This window comes from Aspergillus brunneoviolaceus (assembly GCF_003184695.1).
Source record: "Aspergillus brunneoviolaceus CBS 621.78 unplaced genomic scaffold BO95scaffold_59, whole genome shotgun sequence".
NCBI lineage: Eukaryota > Fungi > Ascomycota > Eurotiomycetes > Eurotiales > Aspergillaceae > Aspergillus > Aspergillus brunneoviolaceus.
The window spans coordinates 148,807-173,524 of record NW_020290789.1 but is presented as its reverse complement, the minus strand read 5'-3'; the positions used below and the strand labels follow the sequence as shown (position 1 = coordinate 173,524).

The window sequence follows — 24,718 nt, the reverse complement described above, 5'->3', positions numbered from 1 at the left end:
GGTCTACGAAGTGGAGTGTGTATGAGCGGGTACTGTACTGTGCTCTGTACTGTAAAGTACCAGAGAATGATACTGATTATCTTCGGTGGGGAATGAATGGCGGGCGGAGTTTTTTGCCTTTTCCCCGCGCGGTTGCAGTGACGCTCAACTTTTTTCTCTCGTTATTTTCCCCGGCTTCCTGCCTACTCCCTGGCACCTGCAGTCCCGCCCGCCGCCGACCGATCGGATTGAACATCCAGCCTCCAACCCACTCCTCCCATCCCATCCCACTCCTGCTGGCTTGCTTACTTGCTCATACGCAACTTACTACTTACTTGCTTGGCCATGATGGTCTGACCGTCTGAGAGACCTTGCATTCTGCTGTGCAACAATTGTGTTCTCCATTGGGAATATGCCACAATCATGAACCAGCCACGCTCGGATGTTGCCGCAACATCGTCATCATCATCATCAACAACAAACACAACAACATCATCTTCGTCAGTGACTGGTGCCATCCGCACAGAATCCCGAAGGAAGGCATTAGGAGCTGTTGCGAAGCGCGCGTGTGATCAGTGCAAATTTCGGAAAATCAAGGCGTGTGATCTCTTCCTTATTTCCCCCCATTCTTGTTCCTTTCACTTCTTCGCTCACCGCCCCCCTCCTTCCCCTCTCTCCTCCCCCTCTCCCGCAGCAAATGTGGAGACTTGCAACTAACCTACCTGTCTTTGTGACGACAGTGCAGCTTGTCACAACCATGTCGAGCTTGTGTATCTATGGGCTTTGAGTGCACGTTTTTCCAGCCTCAGAAGAAAAGAGGCCCCACTGGCCAGTGAGTGCATCCATCCTCTCTTAGTCATCTTCATCGGAATATTCTCATCTTACCTATCGTGTTTCGGAACTCATAGCCGAGTATCCCAGATTCGGCAACAACAAAATAACCTCTCATTGAACCACCCCCCAGCTCAGGAAGCATCGAATTCGTTCCCAAATGCTTTCCCTTACCATCCAAATTCCTCGCCTCGAGGTGATCAGGTTCCCCAGGCCCTTCGAACTCAATCCTGGCCCATTCCAAGCGAAAACCCAGTATCCATAGAGCTCGCTCCTTCAAGTGCGACTCCATCCATACAGCCAGGCTGGAGCACAGACGCTTCTGAGTCACAAAGCAATGGTGGGATTTGCTGGAACGAGCGCAATGATGTAGAATACTGGCTTCCAGATACCCTGGACGCTCAATTGCCCGTGTTTGACTTCCCGGGGAACAACATCCTCTTGAAAACGTCGCTTCCCTCCATTATCGAGACCCATCCAACCTCCGCAAGCCTACAGGCGCCGACTATACCTTCGACGGGTGCTACAGCACCGAAAACAGACATTGTACCGCCAGACTCTCATCATTTGCAAATGGTGTGGCCTGCGTCAATTGTTGAAGCTAATATGATCCCGTGGATTGATATTTACTTTGATCGTCTGCACCCTACTCTGCCAGTCCTGAACCGCGCGGCTCTATTCATCCGCATGTTGGCTCACGAACACCGGAGAAACCCTCAATTCGGCGCAATGTTGTTAGCGCTGTGTGCCTTTGCTCTCACGCAACCGATCGAGATACAGGAGCGTCCGACGTCCTCCTCCCGAGCGAGCCAAGCGAGATCCATGATGCATGAAGCGACAAAGATGCGGAGCTGTTCTGATTTCGGTGAGCATCCCACCATCGAGGCTGTCCTAACCAGCTTCTACCTATTCGGTTGTCTTTTTGGTAGCAATCAGCATAATGCGGCTTGGCTTCGCCTGCGGGAAGCCCTAGATCTCGCGGCTACAATGGGTCTCAACAATCCAGATTCATACCAAGATTTACCTAGCGAGGAAAAAGGCCAGCGACTACGGACTTACCTAGTCTTATCAATCACCGAAAGGTAGGCTGTCTAATAGCGCTATGGACTTGATCCTTATGCTAATTGGTATCCATTTGTGAAGAGCGTATGCGTTACAACGCAGGCATCCGATTACCTTCTGGGGCAGGCCGGGCTTTAGTATGCGGCCTGTTCATGACTTCATTCACACTGCCACCCACAGTTTGGTGTCTGGTATCATCGTCCACAATGAAAAGGACGCGGAGGGGATGATGGGGTTGGCCCGCTTGATGGAGTTGTTCGATGCCATTGATGAGGATGTCGTTGACTGCTGGAACCAACAGTGTAGTATCCAAGCTGGTTATTGCGAACAGCTCACAGCGGCAAAGGCATTGGTGATTCACCAGAACCTCAACCGTGTCAGCGAATCCGAGCTATACAAAGGTTACAATTGGTTTGAAAGCTCCAAGTTAGCTCACGGTGGTGATCAAAACCGCCCTACAATCGGTTTAAGAGAGACACAAAGTGCAGATGTTTTCATCACCAAGAAGTGGCTCCAGAACCGGATATGGGTCCTTTGCTCCACTCATGGTTTCTTACGGCCCGTATCCGAGCACCGTGAACTCTGTCTTGATTTCGCTGTAACGCTTGCACAAGAGACGTTAGATATATGTCGAGCCCTACCTTTGAGCTCCATGGAGGCCCACGGAATAGGCTTGGTATGTGGTAACCTCGTGTTTAATCTTCCCTTTTGTCTCTCTTTTTGGTTATTTGTCTTTTCCTGTCGTGTTATTAACCAAATCAGGTGGAAAAACTCTATGACATCGTAGTTGGGGCCATCAGCGTACTATACAATATCCAGATGCCCCTCGCCAAGGGCATTACCGTGCCACCTCCCGCGGGAATAATACCGAACATGCAGCTCCCCATCTCTCATATGTCCGATGGTGGAACGTCTCCCAAATCATTGGCAGGAGATTATTTGCTTCTGCTTAACACACTCCGTGGGGGCAACCATCCTTTCATGGACAAGTATAAGGCACTCTTGAGCTCCGTTCATACGACTAACGATACCTGGGCAGCGCAATAGCTTATTACTACGCCGAATGTGGAAAAAAGCCTACAAACTGTTGCCATCACTCTAGTTGGTTACCCGTGCTGCAGAGTCATGGCTCGCAGACAGAAAACATCGAGGTTGAGAATCATTCACGTTCCATGCGACTGGAAGGATGACGGCGCAGTGAAGCCCATAGTTATATGGACGGGCTAGAAATGGGTACCTTTTTCGGCCATTGACACCATACATTATCCCCAGGCGATGATGATGATGTTGATGATGATGGTGGCACCGCCAGTCTGTAGGGCGAGTGCTTGTGCTGTGCCTGAGGTGTACGGGATAGCGTTTTGTCGCTCGCATTACGCCCGCATTAAATATCCTAGATTTGTATCAATAAATAAGTCGAGTAGGCTCCAGCATGCTGATGTCACTCCAAAAAAAATGGACTCAAGGATGGACAAACCATGTGAGAAGAATCGAAAACCCTGTGATGTGGTTACATATCTCGAGAGAGGGCAATAGATAATTGACAACTTGAGCTCGAGCTAGCTGGCGGATGACGAAGACGAGTTTTGCCGAGGATCCGCCGGGAGGCCTTCGTCCAGCTTCAAGCTATGTGTTTAGAAACGTAGCCCTGTTGCACATTGCAGCGATACAAGCATTTTCAATCCCATATCGCCGCCATGCACTGCCCCCCGTCCTTGTCAGATCATACGAGCCTCCTCCATCAAGAGACATTTTCTGAACAGACCGAACAGTGGCGCCCATCGTTCCACATCACTGCGCCCAATGGATGGCTGAATGACCCGTGTGGATTGACATACGATCCCACCACTGGTCTCTATCACCTGTCGTTTCAATGGAACCCCAAGGGAAATGATTGGGGGAATATATCGTGGGCACACTGTACATCATCTGATCTGCTCACCTGGAAACAAGCCCAGGAGCCGTGTTTAACTCCCTCGGCCGAGTATGACAAGTGCGGTGTGTTTACCGGTTGCCGGAGACCTGGTACGATCTATGGGGAGTCTGGGGCCCTCACTGCGATATATACCTCAGTGAAATGCTTACCCATTCATTATGCACGACCCTATGTGGCCGGCTCCGAATCGATCAGTCTTGCAACTTCCACCAACGGAGGGACAACATGGCAGCGTCTTGAATGCAACCCAATCGTGTCAGGGCCCCCTGATCATCTTTCCGTCACAGGCTGGAGGGACCCTTTTATCGCTCAATGGCCATTTATCCTACAACAGCCCGGAGCCCTAGCATCTTCGGATCTGTGTGGGTTCGTTTCCGGGGGCATTGTCGGAGAGACCCCGACTGTCTTTGTCTACTCAGTAAACCCACAGGATCTGCGAGAGTGGAGCTATGTAGGATGCTTGGCTCATATTGGAATTCACTCTCGACCATCCCGCTGGTCGGGCGACTTAGGGGTCAACTGGGAGGTTGCGAATTTCGTCTCGCTGACGGACGACCAGAACCGACCCCGGAACTTCATCATCATGGGGGCCGAGGGCGTGTCAACACGAGGCAAGCCTCGGAGAAGAGCGGCCAGAGCACAGCTTTGGATGTCCATCGAGCCCTCTCCCGGGATCAGGACGCAACAGCAGCCCCTTGCAACTTTTGCCTATTCGGGCCATTTTGACCACGGCTGCGGATACGCGGCCAATTCGTTCTGGGATCCCGTCACCTCACAACACGTTGTCTACTGCTGGATCGCAGAAGACAGTCTCTCCGATCAAATTCGACATCAGCAGGGATGGAGTGGGACACTTTCCATCCCTAGGGTCGTGAACATAATGACACTGCACCGCGTGATGCGCGCGCGCTGCGCGGAGCTCACCGCTATCACATCTATAGAGTCCGAAGCTGATTTCAGAGGAACGTGCACCGTTCGCACCCTGGGTATTAGACCAGATGCTAGAATCGAGAAGCTTCGAAGCAATGCGCACAGAAGCCACCTAGCTAATATGTCTCTACAAAACCCCGCCAAGCTAGCTGCATCACCAGGCACCAGCGTCTCTATAACGACGAGCAAGTGGGAACTTCAAGCCGAGATATCCGTCAGAAAGAACTGCAGCCAAGTGGGACTGTTCATAGATCATGGCATAGGTATGGATGGCACTTGTGATATCGACCATTGGAAGTAAGTTTCTTTGAGGCCTCTTGCTGACTGTCTAGCAAAGATGCTCAACGTCGTACTACTTTGTCGTGGAACGTACATCAAGAGACGTTCATCATCACCCGCCCTTCACCTCCCGATCCTGAGATAGACCATGACCCGGAGAGTGCGCCGCATACTCTCTTCACTTATGAGACCGAGCAAGGCGAGCTACGGGAGGAGACGCTCCGGATCCATGCATTCTGGGATACTAGTGTGCTGGAAGTCTTCGTCAACGAGAGAACGGTCATCTCGACCCGAATCTACCTCATGCCGGCCGACCAAAAGCGATCCATATTGCAGTTCTTCGCAATGGGGAGAGATGTTCAGACACAGCCTTCGGTGGAGGATAGTCCTGCCCTTCTTTTAGAAGCAAATATATGGGACGGACTGGTTGCGACATGATCACTGCAAGCTAAGGTGTTGAGGCACCGAAGATATTATCTAAGTATTATTCAATATTATATATTCTCTATCATACATGTGTTTGAGTAATGCTTGATCAACATAACAAAATGCAATCGTGTCAACCCATGCTCCGAATCTCTATATCAATGTCAACAACTCATGCAGATTCAAAGAAAAAAAGCCCTCGGGACCCGCCTCGCCCGTTGTTCGAGTGGTATCCATTTGTGGCCCAAAGTAAGCAATTAAGACGCAACCTTATAGAAAAAAGAAAGCAACGAGGTCCCCCGCTCTCCTTCACAACAAGTATCCGAAGAATGCGAATGGGTATCATCAAGTCATAGTGGCCTTACAGCACAATCCGTCTTCTCGTCCGATGCAGATTTTCCTTGAATATAATGCACAACAAAAATGAGGTGAACGGCAGAGCTACAGCGAGGAAGATGGATAAAATTATGTAGTTGAGGAGGTCGGGCATTAGAGGAGTCTGTCATTCATAAGTAGAGGAAAGTCACCGGAAAGTTCGCTGCCAGAATTTCCAGCTGGGCAGCGCCTTGTGTCCGTCACGCTTATAAATACGCCAGTAGTAGACGGGAACACCGGCGATAATAAAAGCGACCACGATCAAGGTCTGCAGCGGTTCTGCAATGACGGCGCGGCTGAGCAGAAACAGACTCACACAGCAGAAGATGATCGGAGTCGATATCCAGGTCTTGTAAGGTCGTTGCAAGTACGGCTCGCGCACCCGGAGCACGATCAAGCCTAACACGGTCAGAAAATAGAATGTGTAGCCGGCGACTCCGTAAAACGTGACGAGCGTCTTGAACTCGCCAACAACGATATAGACCACCGTAAGAGCGCTGTTGAGGGCCATCGCATTGATGGGGGTGAACCCGATCTGCGTGCCGGCGCCGCACAGCCGGGAAAGTGACTTGCTCAACCAAGACCGGTGTTGAAGGCGGTTAGAGGAGGAAATGCCGCGTGTCCACAAAGTACCAAAGACTTCAGGTAGATAACCTTCTTTTCCGGCCGCGTAGACCAATCGACCACTGGTGAAGGTCGTGGCGTTTAGGGCACCAAAACAACTTGCGGACACAATCAGTGCAAAGATGAGAGCACCCACATGACCGAAGACTTTGTCGCCGAACTGTACCGCAATGGTATTGCTCGCTTCAATGGTCGCTTGGGGCAGGACGAGGATGTAGGCGACGTTGGCAAGGATGTAAGATAGGATGACTAACGGCATGGCTGTGTGAATCACCCGTGGCAGGTCCCGGTTAGGGTTTTTGAATTCCCCGGTAACATAGTTGGTCTAGATGAGTTCGTGTTAGAGATCGCAACGGCATGAGGGGTATGAGAGAAAAGGCATACATTGTCCCAGCCATCGAATGCCCAAAGCCCCGCGTACAGAGCCAGCGCCCATGCGGAAACGTCGATATTTGTACCCTCGAACCAGCCAGTCTTCCATTCCTTGTTGGCACTTCCAGTTGAGGAGAGGCCTGTGATAGCTACCACTATGCCGATAATTGTGACAGCCAGCAATGCAACAAACTTGAAGAACATAAACAAGTCTCCAATGCGTGCGGCCACCCGTGTAGAGATGCAATTCAGCAGAGTCACAACAAAGAGTCCACCAAAGGCAACGGCCTTGTTTATCCATGGGTTGATGGTTTCAACCTCGGCTCCCACTACTGCGCGCACGACATACTCTCCGAAGATGATGGCGATGATGGCAGCGCTGCCGGGCTTCAACACGAGGACAGCACACCAGGTGAACAGAAAACCCGCCAATTCTCCGAATATCTTTGCGAGATACACCTGAGATCCTCCATTCAGCGGGATAGCTCCGCCCAGCTCTGCATAACTGGCTGCTCCGGTCCATGCCAGCAACCCAGCAACTACCCACGCAATGAGCGACGCCCCTGGCGAACCCGCATTGACATTGACCTGGCTAGGAGAGGAGAAGATTCCAGAGCCAATGACCAGGCCAACAACGAGGGACAGACCGTTCAAGTAGGTCAAGGTCTTGTTCCGCTCCAGCGATCCGTCAGCTAGGCCAGCCTCTCCGTCCAAGGCGGACGGGGCTCCCAAAGGGGCATACCCGCCCGTAGTCTGCGATAAGGGAAAGAGCGTCGCCCCGAAATCGAAAGCGGAGGAGACTGAGTATGAGCGCGCGGATCGAGGTCGACTAGAAGAAGATTGTGCGGGGAGCTGAGTACTGGTTAAAGGGTCTTCTTCGTCTAAGGAGAGCTTGCGCGAAGAGGAAACGCCCGAGGGAGAGGAGGAGCAGGAAGATCGAGGACCAGAATCTGGCGATGAGGCTAGCGAGGCAAGCTCTAGAGAATCCCGGGGTGGTGCATGGTAACTGTCCGACCTCGAACCGGGGTTGGAAAAGGCTATCTGGGACATGCCTTTCACCAGAGGTCAGGGGTGGTTAGTATTTTGGAGTGAAGCGGAGGTGAATGGCGAGCAGTGTCAGAGCACGGGCTGTGTCCATGCCAATGTTGAGGTCGTGCGATGAGTGACGTTGTTTTCGTAAACCAGACAAGAAATAATACACAACACTTAACACAGAAAAAGTAAAGGAGAAAGGAGAAGAATTAGAGAAGAAGCAAGTGTAATTGAGAGCAAGGGTAAGGTGGAGGAGAGAATAGGACTGAATAGATGATTGAATGAATAAACGAAACCATGAGAGTCTCTGTAACATGAATTGAGCACAGACGGTCGGGGTGCGTGGTTAGCTCGATCAGGCTTAGTGCCGAGGGATCCATCTCCAGTCCCTGATTTTAATCAACTTTTAATCCAACTTTTGATAGCTTCTTCCCTATGTTCTCGAATCTCGTTCCTCTCTCTTCACCCATGAAGCCCCGGATTTTTAGTCAGGGCTTTTCTCGGTATGATCGGTACAATGTGTCCTCCATCGGTGGAAGGCTGCTGACGAGAAGCCCCCAATTTTATACCTCGTCCTCCGCCTCCGCCTCCGCCTTTGCATCCTCCTCCGCATCCTCCTCCTCCTCTTCTTCTTCTTCTCCTCCGCCGCCACCTAGATCACGTCGATGGGTGCAAGTGGCCCTTGTTACAACGGCTGCCGCCGGTATTGGCGCATATATCCGATCCGAACACGGTTCTCGGTCATCAACCTTGTCTCCCGCTCAATTCACTCTATACTATTTGGTATCGCGGGAACCCGTGTCGTCGTCGGGGAGCATTTTCACTCTACAGCCACCCAAGGTAGATGGGAGCAATCGCGCCGTTTACGAGGAAGCATGGACAACGGGAATATGGAGTGTGATGTTTAAGCAGCCCCAACTGCAGATCGGAAGAGACTATACTCCCCTTCCCTCAACCTCGCCAGATGAAGAGGAGGATGAATGCTTGCGGTTCTTCATCCGGCGAGACCCTCATGGCGAAGTTTCTCGCTATCTCCACAGCCTCGATATGGGCTCACCCATAGAAGTGCGTGGCCCTAGGGTCGAATGCGGGATCCCACCGAGCACGCAACATATTCTCTTCATTGCTGGTGGGACCGGAATTGCCCCGGCGTTGCAAGCCGCACACACTCTTCTTCGTCGCACAGATCAGACTTGTAAACCTAGAATTCATATTCTCTGGGCTAATCGAAACCGAGACGACTGTTTGGGGGGAATCAATGACACAATAGTGACTCCAGCTCCGCGGAGGTCGTGGTTCTTTGGTCGTTCAACTCCACCAGCAGCCAGCCCAGCCCCGGCCGCATCGCCTCTCAACCAGACTCGGTCCCTCATTGTCCGAGAGCTGGAGGCTCTCCGGGCGCAATATCCTGGCCAGATGACCGTGGACTATTTTGTCGACGAAGAAGGTAGTGCCATTGGCAAGCAGGCGATCCTGGATTTCACTAATTCGGTCGGCTTGCTGTCTCCCAAACCCAGGCAAGACAATCTGATCCTTGTGTCTGGACCAGAAGGCTTCATCAGTTATATGGCAGGACCTAAGCTGTGGGCCGAGGGAATGGAATTACAAGGACCACTTCGAGGGATCATCAAAGAGCTTGATCTGAAGGACTGGGTTGTATGGAAGCTGTGAGGCCATTCTATGTACGCTATAAATATAAGGATAGAGGACAGTAGGTGAACAAGGATGATTTCAAGCCCCGCGTAGATATGTATAACCTCACGTTATTCGTAGGTACAGTAACGGTGGGTAAATAGTCAGTATGAGTCCAGCTATTGACGGTGCGGAAAGACAAGGATTGAGGGCTGTTCTCTGATTGGGGTCCGACCAGAACAAGGTTGTGGAGTCGGGCTGTTTATTCCATAACTACTCCGTAGACTACGTACTATAATATTGTTGTTCATTGAAATAAGCCCAGACACCATACGTCGTACTACCCCGTAAAGACCTCTTTCTCTTCTTTTCCTCTCTCCCCCCAACCCTACCAAGCCATTGTTCGGGGAACTCCTCAACTCGACCCCTCCAACTCATATATCTCGTAAAGGCGCCGTCAGCGCGCTATCAACGCGCTATCAATGCGCGCAGGCGCGCCTGGGCGCCAGCCTTGAGGGGAGAAGACCATCGACCAGTTTCCGAGGGGAAGGCCGAGGATAACGCAGGTCTGACCGAACTGTATCCCAGCTTCCTCGAGCACAGCTCTGTGGAGATCGTGTCCTGTGAGGCGACCAACCGATTAGTACCACTGTACAGGACCTCGTACGTGGATAAAGTTCCGGGGGGAGATCGATGCCATGCTCCCATGAACAGGCGGCCACCGCCATTTGACTCAACACCCTCTTGATATTTATTATCTTCTCGCGTAGCGGCATGAATTAGGCCCTCCGTCCCTTAGAAGCGTTGTGCTCCATCGAATCAGCCATCATCGCGAAGTTTATTACAGGGGTGCTGACCATAAGCCGTTCAGCTGGCGTGCGGGCTGGATTCTGGCATGCGATGTTTGGAGGAAAGCCAATTCAGACATCAGGACAGGCCCAAGCAGACGACCAAGTGAATACACACAAGGTTGGCAGCTGCCTCCGAACATGCAGGAGCTTATTGTAAAGATGACCGGTAACTTATGGCCGTCGGGAGTAGCGGAGTGGAGTTAATGGTGTGATCAGTGCTCTTTGAAGGAAGGCAGGAGAATAAAATCAGAAGAACACGAGCGAAGAGAGCAAAAGCAAAAGAAAAGTGAAAAATAGAATGTCCAGTCATGTCATATCCTCTCTTCAGCTTTTGGTGAGACGAATTGTCTTGGAAGGTAAGTACTAGTAGAAAGATCGGTGGAGGAAGAGCTGAGGAATTTCTGCATGCATGCGGGAGGTACGTATGTATTACCTAGGTAAGGATATGTAGACAGATACAGACCATCGAGAAAATACGAGTGGAAGGAGTACGCCAGGCTCAGTAGATAGACTACTAGATTGGGTAGTATGTGGTGGTAACTTGGAATTTGGAACAGTACTCCGTACCTTACCGGCCTCGATCTTCTTCGTCTTCTCAGCTTCTTCCTCCTCTTCCTCCTCTTTCTGCAGATCTGACCCGCTGTATTTCCCCGACCGACGCGTTTACAATTGCTTCAGCGAGAAGCTGACATCACACCGCTGCATGATTGGGCCACGTACAAGTCAATGCTCCATATCGAGCTGAGCAGTAGCCCTGCAGTCAAGGAAGCTCTTCCGGACAATTCAATCCAAACTGCGCTGACACTTGGCACATCGGGCCATGACGCTGCACAGATTGGGTTCCGAGCATGCGCAAGGTAGATAACCAATGTTGAGACCATGGATGAGATTCGGCTAAGAAAAGAACAGCCATTTCATTCTCTCTTTCTCTGCTCTGCTGCAGAAAAGTATCAATGACCAATGACTCGGTTAATGCGAAACCAGCCCAGCCAGACCTCTTCTGAGCAGGTCTACCATCCATTACGACGAACAGACAATCGCAGAACAATCCACAGGCTTTACCAGAACGGTACAACCCGGCGGACATTTAGTGACTACGCATCCTCTCGCACAGCGCCTGGTAGCATGAATCGTCGCTCATCCGCTCCAGTGAGCACTCGATCGGAATTCGAAAAGGCCTGGAGGAATGACCTCCCCGATACGCAGCCTTCGCAGCCACTAGAGGCTCTCGCGACCACGACAGATATTCCTCTTTCTCGCCGTGATCGTAGGAACAGCAGTATTCCGTACGAAAGACAATCTAGCGAAGCTGCGTCGGGCTTACACACGTTAGAAACAAATTGCCTGGTGCTTCCACTCCGCCTGTATCCTACGACAACTGGCCCCTCTGAAGGTCACAAGCGGAGCGTATCTCATACTCCGCAACCCGTTCATTCGAGTCCAACCCCGACACGCCGGTGGCAATCGGACGTGACTGGCTCGTCGCGGGTGTCTCGTACATCGGGCTCACGACGTGAGAGAATTCGGTCCATCATTCGACAGTTCAGACGACCTAGCTGGTCCGCAACAACCCCATCTTGCCCCGCTCGTAGTCGCACGGAGCGACGGGTCTATGCGAGGAACATAGGGACGAGTAACGACTTGACCTCAGCCGATAATTCAACTGCACCGTTATTGGTTGAATTGTCTCAGACCGGATCTCGAGCTGACATTGCGCAACTTCTTGAGAATGGTCATGATATTGAAGCTCGTCACATGTCCACTCGCCGAACGGCATTACTTGTCGCATCTCAGAACGCAAACGAAGAAGTCGTAGAGTTGTTGCTTCAAAGGAACGCGCGAGTGGATGCCACCGATAAATCCGGATCGACGGCTTTGCATCTAGCAGCTTCCCGCGGCCACTGTAACGTTTTGGAGCTGCTTCTACCCGAATTTCTAGATATCGACGTGCGGAACTCTAATGGCCAAACAGCCCTCTGGCTGGCAGCGTATTATGGCCACGTTGATGCGGCGCGCCTGCTGATCGCATGCCATGCTAAGCTCAATGCGCGAGCAGACAGCCAGACTACTGCGCTGCATGCTGCCGCAAAACAAGGTGATGCAGCGATCATTCACCTTCTGGTTTCAGCAGGTGCAGACGTGGAAGCGAAGGACGGGATGATGATGACGGCACTGCATTATGCTTGCGAGGCTGGTCATCTCAGGGCTATTGAATTACTCCTTGATAGCAAAGCGAATATCGATGCGGCTGGAAACGATCGCAGAACACCTCTCATCTGCGCAGCCGCTACGGGCCAACTGTTTGCAGTCCGATTGCTGTTGAAGCGGAAGGCCTCGGTTCGGTGCCTCGATGATGCTTCAATGACGGCCTTGCACTGGGCCGCTTTTAACGGGCATACCGAGGTTGTGAATGCATTGAGCCTAAAGAAGACTGTGTTGGCTAAAACAAACATCGCTGGTCGAACGGTTCTCCATCTAGCAGCGATGAACGGACAATTCGCAGTTGTTGAGCATCTCATTCGCAAAAACTTGCCTCTAGAAGCTCGCTGCCACACCGGCTTCACGCCACTTCACTACGCATGTATAGCAAACAGCTTGGAAGTCGCCAGATTGCTGCTCATATCGGGCGCCGATATAGAAGCTTGCGTTAGCCCCGACCTACGTAGATCTGTCCACATAGCGGCTGCTGATGGATCCATGGGTCTACTCAATTTGCTTTGTGACAAGGGAGCTTCTCTGAAAGCTCGCGACTCTGTGGGAGATCGCGCGCTCTGCGTGGCATGTCGGTACGGTCATGCTGCTGCCGTGCAGAACTTCCTAAATCGAGGGTCACCCATCTACCTACCATATGAAGAGATGTCCGAGGAGGATTCCCCATTGTGTTTAGCAGCGATGGGAGGGCATCTTCCTGTGGTCACTCTATTGCTTCAACGGGGTGCATTGGCCGCCAAGCGCGATGAAAGGGGCTGGCCGCCCTACCGACATGCCGCTTACTACGGACACCCTGACGTGTTGCGGTTACTCCTCTCCTGCGATCTCACATCAGCAAAGGAGGATGCTGATTTAGGACTTACGGTGGACCGCATTGGCTTTGCCCCTTCGGCAAGCATCTCCGACGAGCGAAAGCTGGAGGTGCAGAACCTGTTGTATCGGATACACCAGTCAACTCCGTCGAGATTTGACGTCGTACCTTCTTGGACTTTTTCTTTTCCAGCGGAAAAACACGATCAAGCTTTGCATCGACCAGCGCCGGTCTTCTGGTCCGATTCTCCAATGGAGACCCATACCGCCCCAAAAACAACCATAATCCCCCAGGAACTACCCGGGACTTTAGAACAAGGGCTACCCACAAGCCGATCCCACACCCCGGAGCATATGCGTCGAGAAGCCAGCCCTAACCATGGACCCTTGAGACTCAGTGGCATGCCAGGGGCGTTCATCGTAGAAGAACAGGCGTTTGTTCCCGCGAACGAACATCCAATGCTTAGGTCTAGCGCGCGACCCCACCTTGACTCATCTAGGAAACCCGGAGGGATCAGTCTTCCCTTGGAGACAACATTCGCTCGGACGAAAGGACCGACTTTCTTGCCGGAATCGCCAAGCTCAGTCATCGACCCGCGTTGTGCCAGATACTCCTTGTCTTCCATCTGGATGTCAAGCCCAGTGTATCAGAGGGAATCCGAGGAGGACGAACACTGGGACTCAGAATCGTCTCTCTCATCAGTATACACGGCGTTGGAGTGTGAAGCATTTGAGCTTGCCGTGTGAGAGGTCTCTCTGCCTCTCCTTCTTGTCTCTCTTTTGCAATTCATCTTGCTCAAGGATGAGGAGCCATATGTTTGAACGAGACCACAATGCAGAAAGGCCTGTGATCAGGCCCAGGCTTTGTGTTAGTTCTGTTGTGCCATTTCTTTATTTAGTTAAGACATCCACCTCATGCAAGTCTCGCTTCTACTGGGTCCCTGGTATACAAATATTAGCCACGGCCTATTTACACATCGAATTGGGTCCCCGACCCAGCGCTTTGCAGCACAATCCTGCCTACACCGCATCAATAACATCATCGTGACTATGGCTTGGAGCTTGTCTTAAATGTTCCCAAACAAAGCCACTCATGCAGCGACAGAGCGAAGAACAACACGGAGATCGTTCCCGGGGAAATGGTCCGTGGCAAACGAACGCCTGGTAAGGCCAATGGCCTTGGAGGTGGAGAGACAATTAAGTATTATTAGGGAACACCGTGCATACCTAACTTGTTGTTCCAATGATCTGGCTCCTAAGCCCTACTTGTCCACGGCCAGTTGGGCGTGCGTAGCTCTCTTTGTATTTAAGAGATCTCAAAGTCAAATGAACGAAGTCTCTATAAAAGCATGGATGGGATCGAGAGACCATGATGCCTATCTTCCTCTCATCATACGTCTATCAAATACATCCCGTGTTGTCGCTGGCTTGGATCCGGTCCAAGCTGATTTCATCACTTTCCTGTTCCAGCCTATCTTCGAGACGTTTCCTAGGGCCAGGTCGGTCGGTGTCCAATATACTTTTCCCCCTTACCAACTTGCGAATTGCGCCTCCCATTCACACACCAAGACACAGTCCTCATCGCGGCTCATCCCCCTCAACTGACCTTTCATGTGTACTGTCACATTGTCAGCATTCCCGCCCATCCATCTCAACTGTACCTCCCATCGCTGTTATACCTCAGAAAATGGGACCATCCAGAGAGCCCCCTTTGACCATGGAGTCCATGGGTCGAGGCGGATATAACGCCCCCACGTCGTCAACCTCCTCCTCGACCTCGACCGCAGCCGAACCGATGGATATGCAAGGCCGGGGCGGGTATAACGATGTGAATGATAAAGCAGGGACCAACCAGTAGAATGCTCGCGAGGTCCCCGGCTGCGGAACAGCATCACCGAATGGAAGGGAGAGTCTAGGCTGCGGTTGGTAGTGCCAGAGGATAAAAAAAAAGAATTTCTCAGGGCTAGCAGCAGTCGTGTTTATTTCCCAACGCAGAATCTGTTACCGCACGCCACCCCCTCCCCAGTGATTAGCCATGTCATTTGTTTGGAAGCGCAGAAATGTGTTGTTTGTTTGTTGAACATATTAGAACGAAGAAAAAGGGATAGACCTTAAAAGAAAGAATGGTGGGAGACAACGTACTTTTCGAACACCACTCCTAGGACATCCTCCACGTCGCCACTCTCATCTTTACCCGTGATCTTGGCTAGGGCATCGGCCGCGGAACGGAGGTGCTCGGCCGCGGTGACGATGTCGACTTCTTCCTCGGACTCGTGTGTAAGATGGTGATGGGTTGATGGTTGAGTCTGGTTCATGAACGCGTCTAGATCCTCCAGGCAGCGTTGTAGGTTCGAGCTCTGTCGGTGGGTGACGCCCAGAGAATCCTCCCAGTAGGACCGGTCGTACTGGCCGTTGGCATCCTCCTCGATCCCCGTCGGGGAAGCCAGTTCCTCAAACGTAGCGATCAACCCCTGTAGAAAGTGCTGGATATGGCCCGGATCGTGCTCCGCCACCGGGCCAGAGACGGAGCCCGTCTCCCGGCGGGCATCCAGGCAGGAGATCCCGAACACGCGCCGGTCGGGCACAGCAGGGAACAGAGTGCGGACGGTGGCAAGCAGCTGATCCGGGAGGCGATCCAGGCCGGGCAACCGGTCACACTTGTTGATCGCAACGACGACGCAGCGGCCGGCGCGCGCGCACTCATTAGCCGCATCAATGACTTCTGGTTCAACCGCCAACCGCGAAGAAGCACTCGCACTCCCCTCCTCCTCCTCCTCCTCCTCCTTCTCCTCCTTCTCCAACGAGACGACCACAACGACAACATCCGACTCCAACGCCCTAGCCTTAGCCCTCCGGATGCCCTCTTTCTCAACCGCCCCGATCACCACATTCCGAGCCGCCGCGGAGCTCCTCCCATCATCATCGTCCCCCAAAACATCCTCCGACCGGATCCCCGCCATATCACCCAGCCGCACGAACCAACCCCCAACATCCACCCCAACATCGACGATATCCCTCGTAGTCCCTTCCTCGGTACTGACGATGGCGGCCTCGCGGCCCACCACCCGGTTCAGCAACGAGCTCTTGCCCGCATTGGGGGCCCCCAGCAACGCCACGCGGATCCCGCTCCGCAGCAACTCGCCCTTGGCGGCATTGCCGATATGCAGCTGGATCTGCGCCTGGAGGGCGCGCACCTGCCGGCCCACGGACCCAACCAGCTCGCGCGGCGATTCGTCGAAATGCTGGTCCTCGGCGAAGTCGATCAGCGCCTCCAGCTCGCCGCGCGCGTACAGCAGCTGATGCCGCCACTGCTCGTAGCGTTGCGACAGCGCGCCGCCTTGCTCACCACTGCCGCTGCTGCTCGCCGCACGCACGGCGATCCGTCGCTGCTGCTCCGTCTCCGCGTGCAGGATATCCCCCAGTGCTTCGATCTGGGGGAGGTCCAGCCGGTTGTTGAGGAAGGCCCGGCGCGTGAATTCGCCTGCCTCGGCGTAGCGGATCGTTCCTCCCCCTCCTCCTCTTCTGGAGGGGGGTTCCAGGGGGACTTGGGGATCCTTCGGGTTTGTTGTTGTGGTTGTTGTAGACATTGAGGACGGTGACGAGGATGGCCGGTTGATGTTCGCGATCGCGGTCAATACGGATTTCACGATCGCCGGACCCCCGTGCAAGTGAAGCTCGAGCACGTCTTCCCCTGTCACGGTTCGGGGGCCGGGGAAGTATAGCACCAACGCTGCGGCGTCGAGGATGGTGTTCGAGGATGGAGGGTGGAGAGGGTCGTATAGCGTGCGGACGGCGGCGTGACGGGCACGGGGAAGGGGCGCAAAGGGAGAGAGAGCATTGTAAATCTACAAGATGTAAGGTTAGTTAGTGGTTGACAGGACAGGTCTCGATGAGCGCTGAAACTGAAAGCGAAATGAATGCGGGTCAAGATGTATACCTGCACGCATGCTGGACCAGATACTCGCACGACGGCGATAGCGGCTCGCCCGGGAGCGGTGGAGAGGGCATAAATTGTGGAGTCGGCATCAAAGAGTGAGAAATCCGGGCGAGAGGCTGAGAAGCAGCGGCGTAGTGATGGATTTAATAGTAGTAGTGGTGCCGGAGAGCGTCTCGACAAAACAGCTCGATTCGGGGGCGGCAACGATGGGCGGGCGGCAGCAGCCCACCGCAGGGTTCGAAGATTGAAGCCTCGCATGCGCAAAAGGGTATCAGTCGCTGAGAACCAATAATTGCCTCATAAAGCTGGACAGTCGGGGTAAAGGATGGCTCGAATGTTGGCGCAAAATGCCGCGGAGGTAGGGATCACGTGCAGTCGGTCCCACCCTCGTCGATATCATTACACTCAGACACTCAGACACTCATACAAGCATGATAAGTACAGTACACTTTATTCGCATTAGATGTTACGGGTCCCATATTCTGGGAATGGTAAACCAGTAGATGTAGTAGTAAAAGGTCATATCACAGGGACCCTGCGCCCCTTCGTCACGCCTGCGCACCGAAAGACACACGGCCATACGCCTCACAATCCTCCTCCGCCAGAGATATGCAAATGTCGCCGGAACGACATCCAGATATAATAAACAAGAAGAAACCAATGAAAAGCCGAGTATGTACACAGACAGAAAATGAAGACCGAAGTTGATAATAAAAAAAAAGAAAGGGGGAGATGTCAGAGGCTATGAATCGCTGGGAGATCAAGGAGATGGAAAGCATGATGTATGCAGGGTCAAGGAGAAACGAAAATAGGAAAGTGAAAATGTACTCGGGAAACGAATGCAACAGCTTGGTGCAAGGAGGAACGAATCAAAGCAGTAGCCACGAAGGAAAGAATATCAAACCTCCAATCCCACTTGGCATCGCCGCTTGACAGCCCTCGAAGAAGATCAGAAGAAACGAAGACAGACGTGTCTGAAACACGCAGCCAGGGGAACATCATACACATAGTGACATCTTCCGAGACGGCATGGGTTGGTCTATCAAACATTAGATTAGGAAAGAAGGAATACGATTAGTTCATGCAACAAATGCACGGAAGGGCGAAACGTGCGTTGCGAAGTTGGAAATGAGATGGCGGGAAAGAGGGACATGGAGTGGAGAAATATGAGGCAATGGTCAATTTACTCCACGGATTTTGTTTAGGGAGAACCTTCACTGGGCTTGTCATCGCCAGGTAACTGTAGCTTTTGGTCGGCGGTTGGCGATACCACAATAGATGGTGTCAAGGGTGTTCGAGGAGTTGTGTCATCTCCGTCTCGAGGACTGGCGATACTCACATCATCCGGTTCAATCGGATCTGTCTGGGGAGGGGAAAGTGGTTCGGACGCAGAGGCTACCACCGAGCCATCGACGCTGTCTTTGCTGGTACCAGAGGCACCGTTGCGTCTCCGCAGCCTGCGTTTACGCCGCTCTTCCTCGGCTGTCTCACGTCTTCTTCTTTGACGCTCACCGTCAACATTGTCCCGTAGACCCTGCAGCATGCTTGCAGCCCGGTCCGCAACGTCTTCGCTTTCTGACACATGCTGAGCATCTTGGCTCGATGTCTCAGGAGCTTCGGACTCCAAAACCGGAGGACTCAGAAGATCCGTGTTGGCCGAGTTGGCATCGACTGCACCCGCGTTGCTCGTTTCATTGCTGCCAGTCTCTTCAATCTGTCCGGCTTCTGCGCCTTCAGACCCAGCGGGATCTGGCATTTTCTGTCCCGAAGCCACGCGGACCTGATGTCTCTCCTTCAAACGGGCGCGACGCCGGCGATCGCGCTGATCCCTGGCCTGAGGAGCCGCCGCACGCAGCTTCTCCAAAAGTGAATCCATAGCACCGCTCGTGGCGGGGGACTGTGGCCCTTCTGTAGCTGTACCGGCGCCGTTTGCCAGACCTGCATTAACCCGCTTACGAGACAGAGATGCTTCGATGCGTTTCCGATTCTCTTCCAGGCTGATGTTCTTCTCCTTAGATTTCTGGACATTGATATCACGGTTAGAAAAAAAAAGCCTTCGACGCAAAGCAATTGCATGTACTTACCCTCCACTCCAGCAAGAATGTAGCCAACTTCGCGAAGAAATCCCGCCTGGCGCCTTCATCCGTGTTATCCTCGCCGTAGAACACCATGATATCATCATAGCTTTTGACCATCTCGTCCAGGTAAAGTTGCATCTGGTCGGCCTTGCGACGAGCATCCTTCATGCTTCTTTGAACGATTTGACTGACCCGATCCTGAGGATGGAATTTCTTCGGATCACTGAGATTGCCAGCGTCCAAGCTGGCTTGGACGTTCTTAATGTTGTCTATGTACTTCTTAGCATCCGTGCGCAGTTGGTCGACGTTGAGCTTCTGAATGGCGACAACGCCGTTGATCTCATCCACAAAGCCCTCCCACTCGGGATACTGGTTTCGAACGATTCGCTCCACTAGATCGGCGAATGTAGTCTCGTTCTTATCATCCTTCACCATACCGAGGCGTGCGAGTGAGCTCAGTTTGAAACCTTGAGCTTGCTTATTGGCATCGTTCATGAAATTACCAATGTCCAAGATCAAGCCAAGAACATTCATTAGGGCCACGGAGTCTCTCAAAGACTCGCTGACCTGCACGACTTGCTGCAGTTTGGCGGAGATATGCTCATAGTCTGGCTCATACGAGCGTGTCAACGCAAGAGCACGCATTCTTGCCTTCCAATAATGGTGCAGCTCGAACGCGGTATAAAGGTAGATCTGGTCTTCGCGCGTGAGCTCAGTTGGATCCTGCTCCCGCTCGGCGCTGGCAGCATCTGGACCGGTCCAGTCTCTACTGTATGGCGCCATAGACTTTGAGATATTCTCGGGTATGGTGCACATTTCATCCCTCTGTAAGAAATCCATGACGACCAGGTTGTCGAGAATCTCCGTGTCGCAATGGATAATCATCCGTACAACATCGTCCGCAGGGAACTGAGAGAATTTGGCCATAGCAATCTGGAAAGTCTTGGACAGCTCGTTGGAGATGAGTTGTTTCTTATCCGTACGCTGTTTGCCTCCCGCGCCCTTGCCGAAGATCTTGGTCTCTTTTGCCATGAACAGTCTCTCGACTTCATCCAAGACTCCCTTCTTCGCCAGCTCCACATACTTCTCCTCCTTTGCTTGAGCTGTAGGAGCATGAGATGCCCACACGGTCACCTGCGGAGTATCGACCTTATCCCAATGAAGTGCCTTGAGTTTCTTCTTAGGCCGGATAGATGGCATGAGAGCTGTCTGGTGATGAGGAAGAGCTTGGGAAGCCATGTAGTTTGCGCGCCAACCTCCGAATCCACCAGCACCAGGCGGTGGAGGGGGTGGAGGGGCACCGAAAGAAGCACCGGGAGGAGGAGGGGGTGGTGGAGGCCCAGGTCTTCCACCGGGCGGCGGGGGAGGGGGGGGCGGAGGGGGCGGGAACCCTGATTTTCCTGGTGGAGGAGGAGGGGGCGGAGGGGGCGGAGGTGGGATCCCAACAGCTCCTGGAGGCGGGGGCGGAGGCGGAGGAGGGGGAGGAGCGAACCCCAGCCCTCCTGGCGCAGGAGGAGGAGGTGGAGGAGGAGGAGGAGCGAACCCCAGCCCTCCTGGCGCAGGAGGAGGCGGAGGCGGGGGTGGGGGTGGAGGAGCAGGAGCAGGAGAACCTTTATTCTCGACCTTTTCAGTTGCACCCTCGACCCTGGCTCCTTCTTGTTGTGAACTGGCAGGGCGATCTTCTGTTCCAGGTTCAGCAAGTTTGTTGTCCACGGAGCCATTTGTGACAGCATCGTCAGCCTCCTCAGCGTCAATCTTAGGAACCTTCGAGGCGATTTCTCCCAGGAGACCGTTAGCTTGCTTAGGATTGACTTTAGGTCGATGAAGATCAACAAGGCGTGCTTTTTCGTATACGACCTCACCGGACTCGTCGACTGGCGTCTGAATCTCGGAACTGTCGTCTTGGTCCATGCCCGGAAGATGGCTTCTCTTCCGGTGAACCGATCCGAAGGCGTTGACGTCCAGGCCTTGACCTGTCCGTTGTCCAAACTCATTGTCGGCATCGGCTTCGCCATCCATCTGCTCTCGAAGCTCACGCAGTCTATCTGAGGTGACATGTTGACCCCATACCTTGCCCTCCAGCTTGAACTGTGTCTTGGTCCGCTCGAGCTGCATCTCCAATCGCTCCAAGAGCTTCTCTCGGTCGAGGATGCCTCTCATCTGTGAAGGATCCGCTTCGGCCATGTTGCTCTTCTTGGCAGTAGATGCAGCTATATCCTGGGCGTCTCGGAGCATCAGGTAGAGTTCTCGAGTTTCCAGCTCATTCCGCTGTAACTCTTGAGCCCGTAGCCTCTGAACATCCGCAAGCTCCGCCTGCATCACTTCCTCACGTCTCCGTTGCAGCTCAATGATCCCTGTCTGCTCATCGATCTGTTTCTGCAGCTTCTTAACCAAGCCATCTGCGCCAAGCTCTACCTGGGCCTTCATCTCATCGCGCTCCGCAAGAGCAGCCTCCGCGATCTGACGAGCTTCCAAAGATTCATCGTAAGCTCGTCTTGCCTCGGAGTCTGTATGCAGGCGGTCCAAAAGACTTTGCACGGTGAAGGTCAACCCTTGTCGGAGGTCAAGATCGGGAAGCCTACGGTCCATAGCGACATAGCTGAGCATAGCATCCACCAGCTGGTACATACGAAGACCATCCTCGCCAGAATTCTCCCGGATCAGGAGCATGTGCTGCATGGCCGAGAGAAAGTAATCATGAGCCCGAGTGCCCTGTATCCTGGCGGTGATGGCATCTGTGATTTGCAAAGGATCACTCATATCCTTGACCTCGCCCTCGATGCTGTCCTTCATACTGCTGCTCTCCCGTTGCAGCAGGTCTTCGTAGTCAATGGCTTCATTCTCCCTGAACCGTTCAATTTGCTTATCGATGACCTCGTACTGAAAGCCTTCCATCTTGGTCATGAGGCGCTTGATGCCGCAAGAAATGAACTGAGCCCTAATATGACAGCGGAGCTGCAAATCGCTCTGGGGCGCATCCACCAACATATTGATGAGCAGCATAGTTGAAACAGCATATTCCATGAGATGGTTCTCCATGCCTATGCCGCCGCTGCGATATTCTTCACTTGCGCCAACCAGGCTGCCCATTTTCCCTCGGCCATCAATGGTCACCTCCACAATACGCATCCAGGCGTCGAAACGGCCGGTTTCCCCATGATGATTCTTAACATGGTCCATAGCCTGGAGGACCTTCTGGTGCCCATGGCCCTCGGCCCAGTGACAGAGAAAGGTTAAGACTTCACTGACCAGCTTTCGCGTATTCAATCGAGGAGATAGCAGTGAGCTAACAAGAGCCACAATGACCTGTTGATGTGCGAGAGCATCGTCTGCTCCATATTTGTTGTTCATCAAGGCCTTTAAACATTTGACGATGTCATATTCACGATCCAGATCCTTATCCCCTGTCGGGGGAGCTGGGACGACACCTGTAGCCTTCCTTCGATTGATCTTGGCAAGCACGTTTGTCAAAGCGATTTGACCCTGCGCCTCAACAAAAGCCTTGACCCAACTGATTGGCTGCGTTCGTAGACTGACACTTAGACTGGCCAGCTGTTTCGAGGTGATTGAATCGTCCATAACCTTCTTCACATACCACTCGGGGCTTCCCTCCTCATCAGCGCGTTCCAGAATACCCGAGGGTCCATCATGGCCGTGAGTCTGCCGAGCATTCTGCCGCCGCTTCTGTTCCCCCTGTATCTCCGTCAACCGGTCCTGGTGCACCAAGGTCCACTTTTTCGAAGCCGGATAAGCGAGCATCTGTCGTTTGGCCTGCTCCGGGAGGTTCTGCCATCCTCGTTTCTGCATCAGCTCGATAAACAGTTGATCCACCACTCGATCGTCCCTCGGTCGGGCGAGATATTGCTCCTGGTTAACCGGAATCTTGGGTGGTTGAGCGGGCTGGGTCGATTGCCATGCTGCCTGTGCATTCGACAGGCGGCCGGAACTGCCATTTGATGCGTAGGTTGTGCGATCGGCGGAATGCGAAGGTGTCAGCGTGCGCGAAGAGCTCTCTGATGCATAATAGCTTGAACCCCGAGTATTAGATGACATCGACGAATGAACACTAAGCTGGTCGAAGGACAAGCGCGATTGCGCCGATGAATCTAATGTAGAGGAGGAGCTGTGGCTAAAGCCAGTATTGGCTGCAGAGCTGCCCGGGCGTCCCCACTGTTGATATCGAGCACCTTTATCCCCCGATGTACTTCCCGTCATGGTCACATTCAAGCCATGCGGAGGTGGCCGGGGGCCAGTTGGGTGCGACGAAGCGCTGTTGGTGGTGGTGGTGTTATTGTTGGGGACGCTGGCCGGGTTCCATGCCGGGTACTGGTGGTAGTCGCTGTTTCCTTTGGCGAGATGGTTCGGCGACGTTTCTTTACGTGAGGACGAACTAGGTCTTGAGAGGTGATCGACGGGAACAGGCGATCGGGTATCGGCGGGCAAGCTCTCGTAGGGAATCGAAGTCAGGACACCTGCGGTCATGGACACGCCACTGGGATCAAACTCGTGGGGATAGTCCACGGACTGGACGGACGACCGTTTGGAATGGCGGGATGAGCGAGAGCCGGGGGCGCTTCCAGGAGGCGCCAGACTATCGTGCGAGCCATGCGGGTCGTATCGTTCGTCTACCGACTTCTCTTTGTGCAACTTCCTCCCAAAGAACGACTTCCCAGCGGAGGTCTGTCTCGATTTTTCAGGCGCAGACGTGCTGGTTGGCATCTTGACGAACGTCGCTTGGGAGATGCAAAGCGCAGCATGAGCGAAATCCGCTGAGGAAAGAGTAGGCTGGAAAGAGCGCTAATGATAATCTTTCCTTCCGTCCTAACGACTCGTCCGATTTCCGGGGGTTGTCGTTAATTGAGGATTCGAATGAGAGGAAGAAATTAAGAAAGAGAAAGAGAGAGGGGAAAATAAAAGAAGATCCAAGGCGCCAGCGTAGGACCTTGCACTCCTGAATTGACAAGAAGGAAATTATTATTACCCGCAGCGGAGCGGGCGTAAGAGTAAAAGAGGGAGGGAGGAGGGAGGGAGGAGGAGGGAGGGAGGGGGAGAGAGAAGAGAGAGAGAGAGAGAGGGGGGAATTCCGCCTTCTGAACACCACGGATATTCCCCAAATGTATGTATGAATCGCAAACGAAGGGAAAAAGGCGATCTATTCTGAGTCAAGAGATTCAGATTTCCACCTAGTAGGGCTATCCTACTTCAGCAGTGGAAAATAGAATCCCTTTTAGGATGTGGTTTAGTGGCTGGAGTCTTTTTGCATGTCAGGACTGTAAAGCACGGGGCATCAGGGGGGCGGCATGATTGAAGAGCGGCTCTAGAACACCACCAGTGGCTCTCCCCAGAGTAACAG

At 53.1% G+C, this 24,718-nt stretch overlaps 8 protein-coding genes across 8 annotated transcripts; 6 read left to right on the top strand and 2 right to left on the bottom strand.

Annotated features, from left to right (window-relative positions):
- Positions 1-195: 195 nt before the first annotated feature.
- On the top strand, positions 196-2,919 carry BO95DRAFT_419657 (CeGAL family transcription factor; the record flags this gene model as incomplete). The annotated part of the gene is made up of 5 exons (XM_025584503.1): positions 196-576; positions 720-811; positions 888-1,892; positions 1,954-2,548; positions 2,635-2,919. The coding sequence occupies exons 1-5, from the start codon at positions 403-405 to the stop codon at positions 2,917-2,919; spliced, it is 2,151 nt and encodes a 716-aa protein (XP_025439496.1). The 5' UTR covers positions 196-402.
- A 227-nt stretch (positions 2,920-3,146) lies between these two features.
- Positions 3,147-3,472, top strand: BO95DRAFT_445531 (uncharacterized protein; the record flags this gene model as incomplete). Its single annotated transcript, XM_025587169.1, has 1 exon — positions 3,147-3,472. A coding segment is annotated over one exon (262 nt), but the record flags the coding sequence as incomplete, so codon positions are not given.
- Positions 3,473-3,569: 97 nt separating this feature from the next.
- Positions 3,570-5,583, top strand: BO95DRAFT_475542 (glycoside hydrolase family 32 protein; the record flags this gene model as incomplete). The annotated part of the gene is made up of 2 exons (XM_025589867.1): positions 3,570-5,010; positions 5,076-5,583. The coding sequence occupies 2 exons, from the start codon at positions 3,570-3,572 to the stop codon at positions 5,453-5,455; spliced, it is 1,821 nt and encodes a 606-aa protein (XP_025439494.1). The 3' UTR covers positions 5,456-5,583.
- BO95DRAFT_419651 (putative amino acid transporter) lies at positions 5,536-8,110 on the bottom strand. Its single transcript, XM_025584502.1, has 2 exons — positions 6,827-8,110; positions 5,536-6,767 (listed from the first exon to the last, which is right to left on the bottom strand). Exons 1-2 carry the CDS (start codon positions 7,862-7,864, stop codon positions 5,967-5,969), a joined length of 1,839 nt encoding a protein of 612 aa, XP_025439493.1. The 5' UTR covers positions 7,865-8,110; the 3' UTR covers positions 5,536-5,966.
- A 182-nt stretch (positions 8,111-8,292) lies between these two features.
- BO95DRAFT_445528 (cytochrome b5 reductase family protein) lies at positions 8,293-9,635 on the top strand. Its single transcript, XM_025587168.1, has one exon. It carries the CDS (start codon positions 8,315-8,317, stop codon positions 9,515-9,517), a length of 1,203 nt encoding a protein of 400 aa, XP_025439492.1. The 5' UTR covers positions 8,293-8,314; the 3' UTR covers positions 9,518-9,635.
- Positions 9,636-10,378: 743 nt separating this feature from the next.
- BO95DRAFT_455438 (ankyrin repeat protein) lies at positions 10,379-14,097 on the top strand (the record flags this gene model as incomplete). The annotated part of the gene is made up of 15 exons (XM_025588337.1): positions 10,379-10,447; positions 10,627-10,663; positions 11,363-11,917; positions 11,957-12,232; positions 12,269-12,330; positions 12,370-12,450; positions 12,481-12,523; positions 12,563-12,735; positions 12,757-12,787; positions 12,809-13,030; positions 13,061-13,104; positions 13,141-13,242; positions 13,282-13,338; positions 13,381-13,475; positions 13,506-14,097. 15 exons carry the CDS (start codon positions 10,379-10,381, stop codon positions 14,095-14,097), a joined length of 2,439 nt encoding a protein of 812 aa, XP_025439491.1.
- Positions 14,098-14,259: 162 nt separating this feature from the next.
- On the top strand, positions 14,260-15,152 carry BO95DRAFT_218327 (uncharacterized protein). Its single transcript, XM_025581177.1, has one exon. It carries the CDS (start codon positions 14,422-14,424, stop codon positions 14,953-14,955), a length of 534 nt encoding a protein of 177 aa, XP_025439490.1. The 5' UTR covers positions 14,260-14,421; the 3' UTR covers positions 14,956-15,152.
- On the bottom strand, positions 15,031-24,349 carry BO95DRAFT_516761 (formin sepA; the record flags this gene model as incomplete). Its single annotated transcript, XM_025591843.1, has 4 exons — positions 19,372-24,349; positions 18,627-19,307; positions 15,493-17,195; positions 15,031-15,262 (listed from the first exon to the last, which is right to left on the bottom strand). The coding sequence occupies exons 1-4, from the start codon at positions 24,082-24,084 to the stop codon at positions 15,031-15,033; spliced, it is 7,329 nt and encodes a 2,442-aa protein (XP_025439489.1). The 5' UTR covers positions 24,085-24,349.
- Positions 24,350-24,718: the final 369 nt, after the last annotated feature.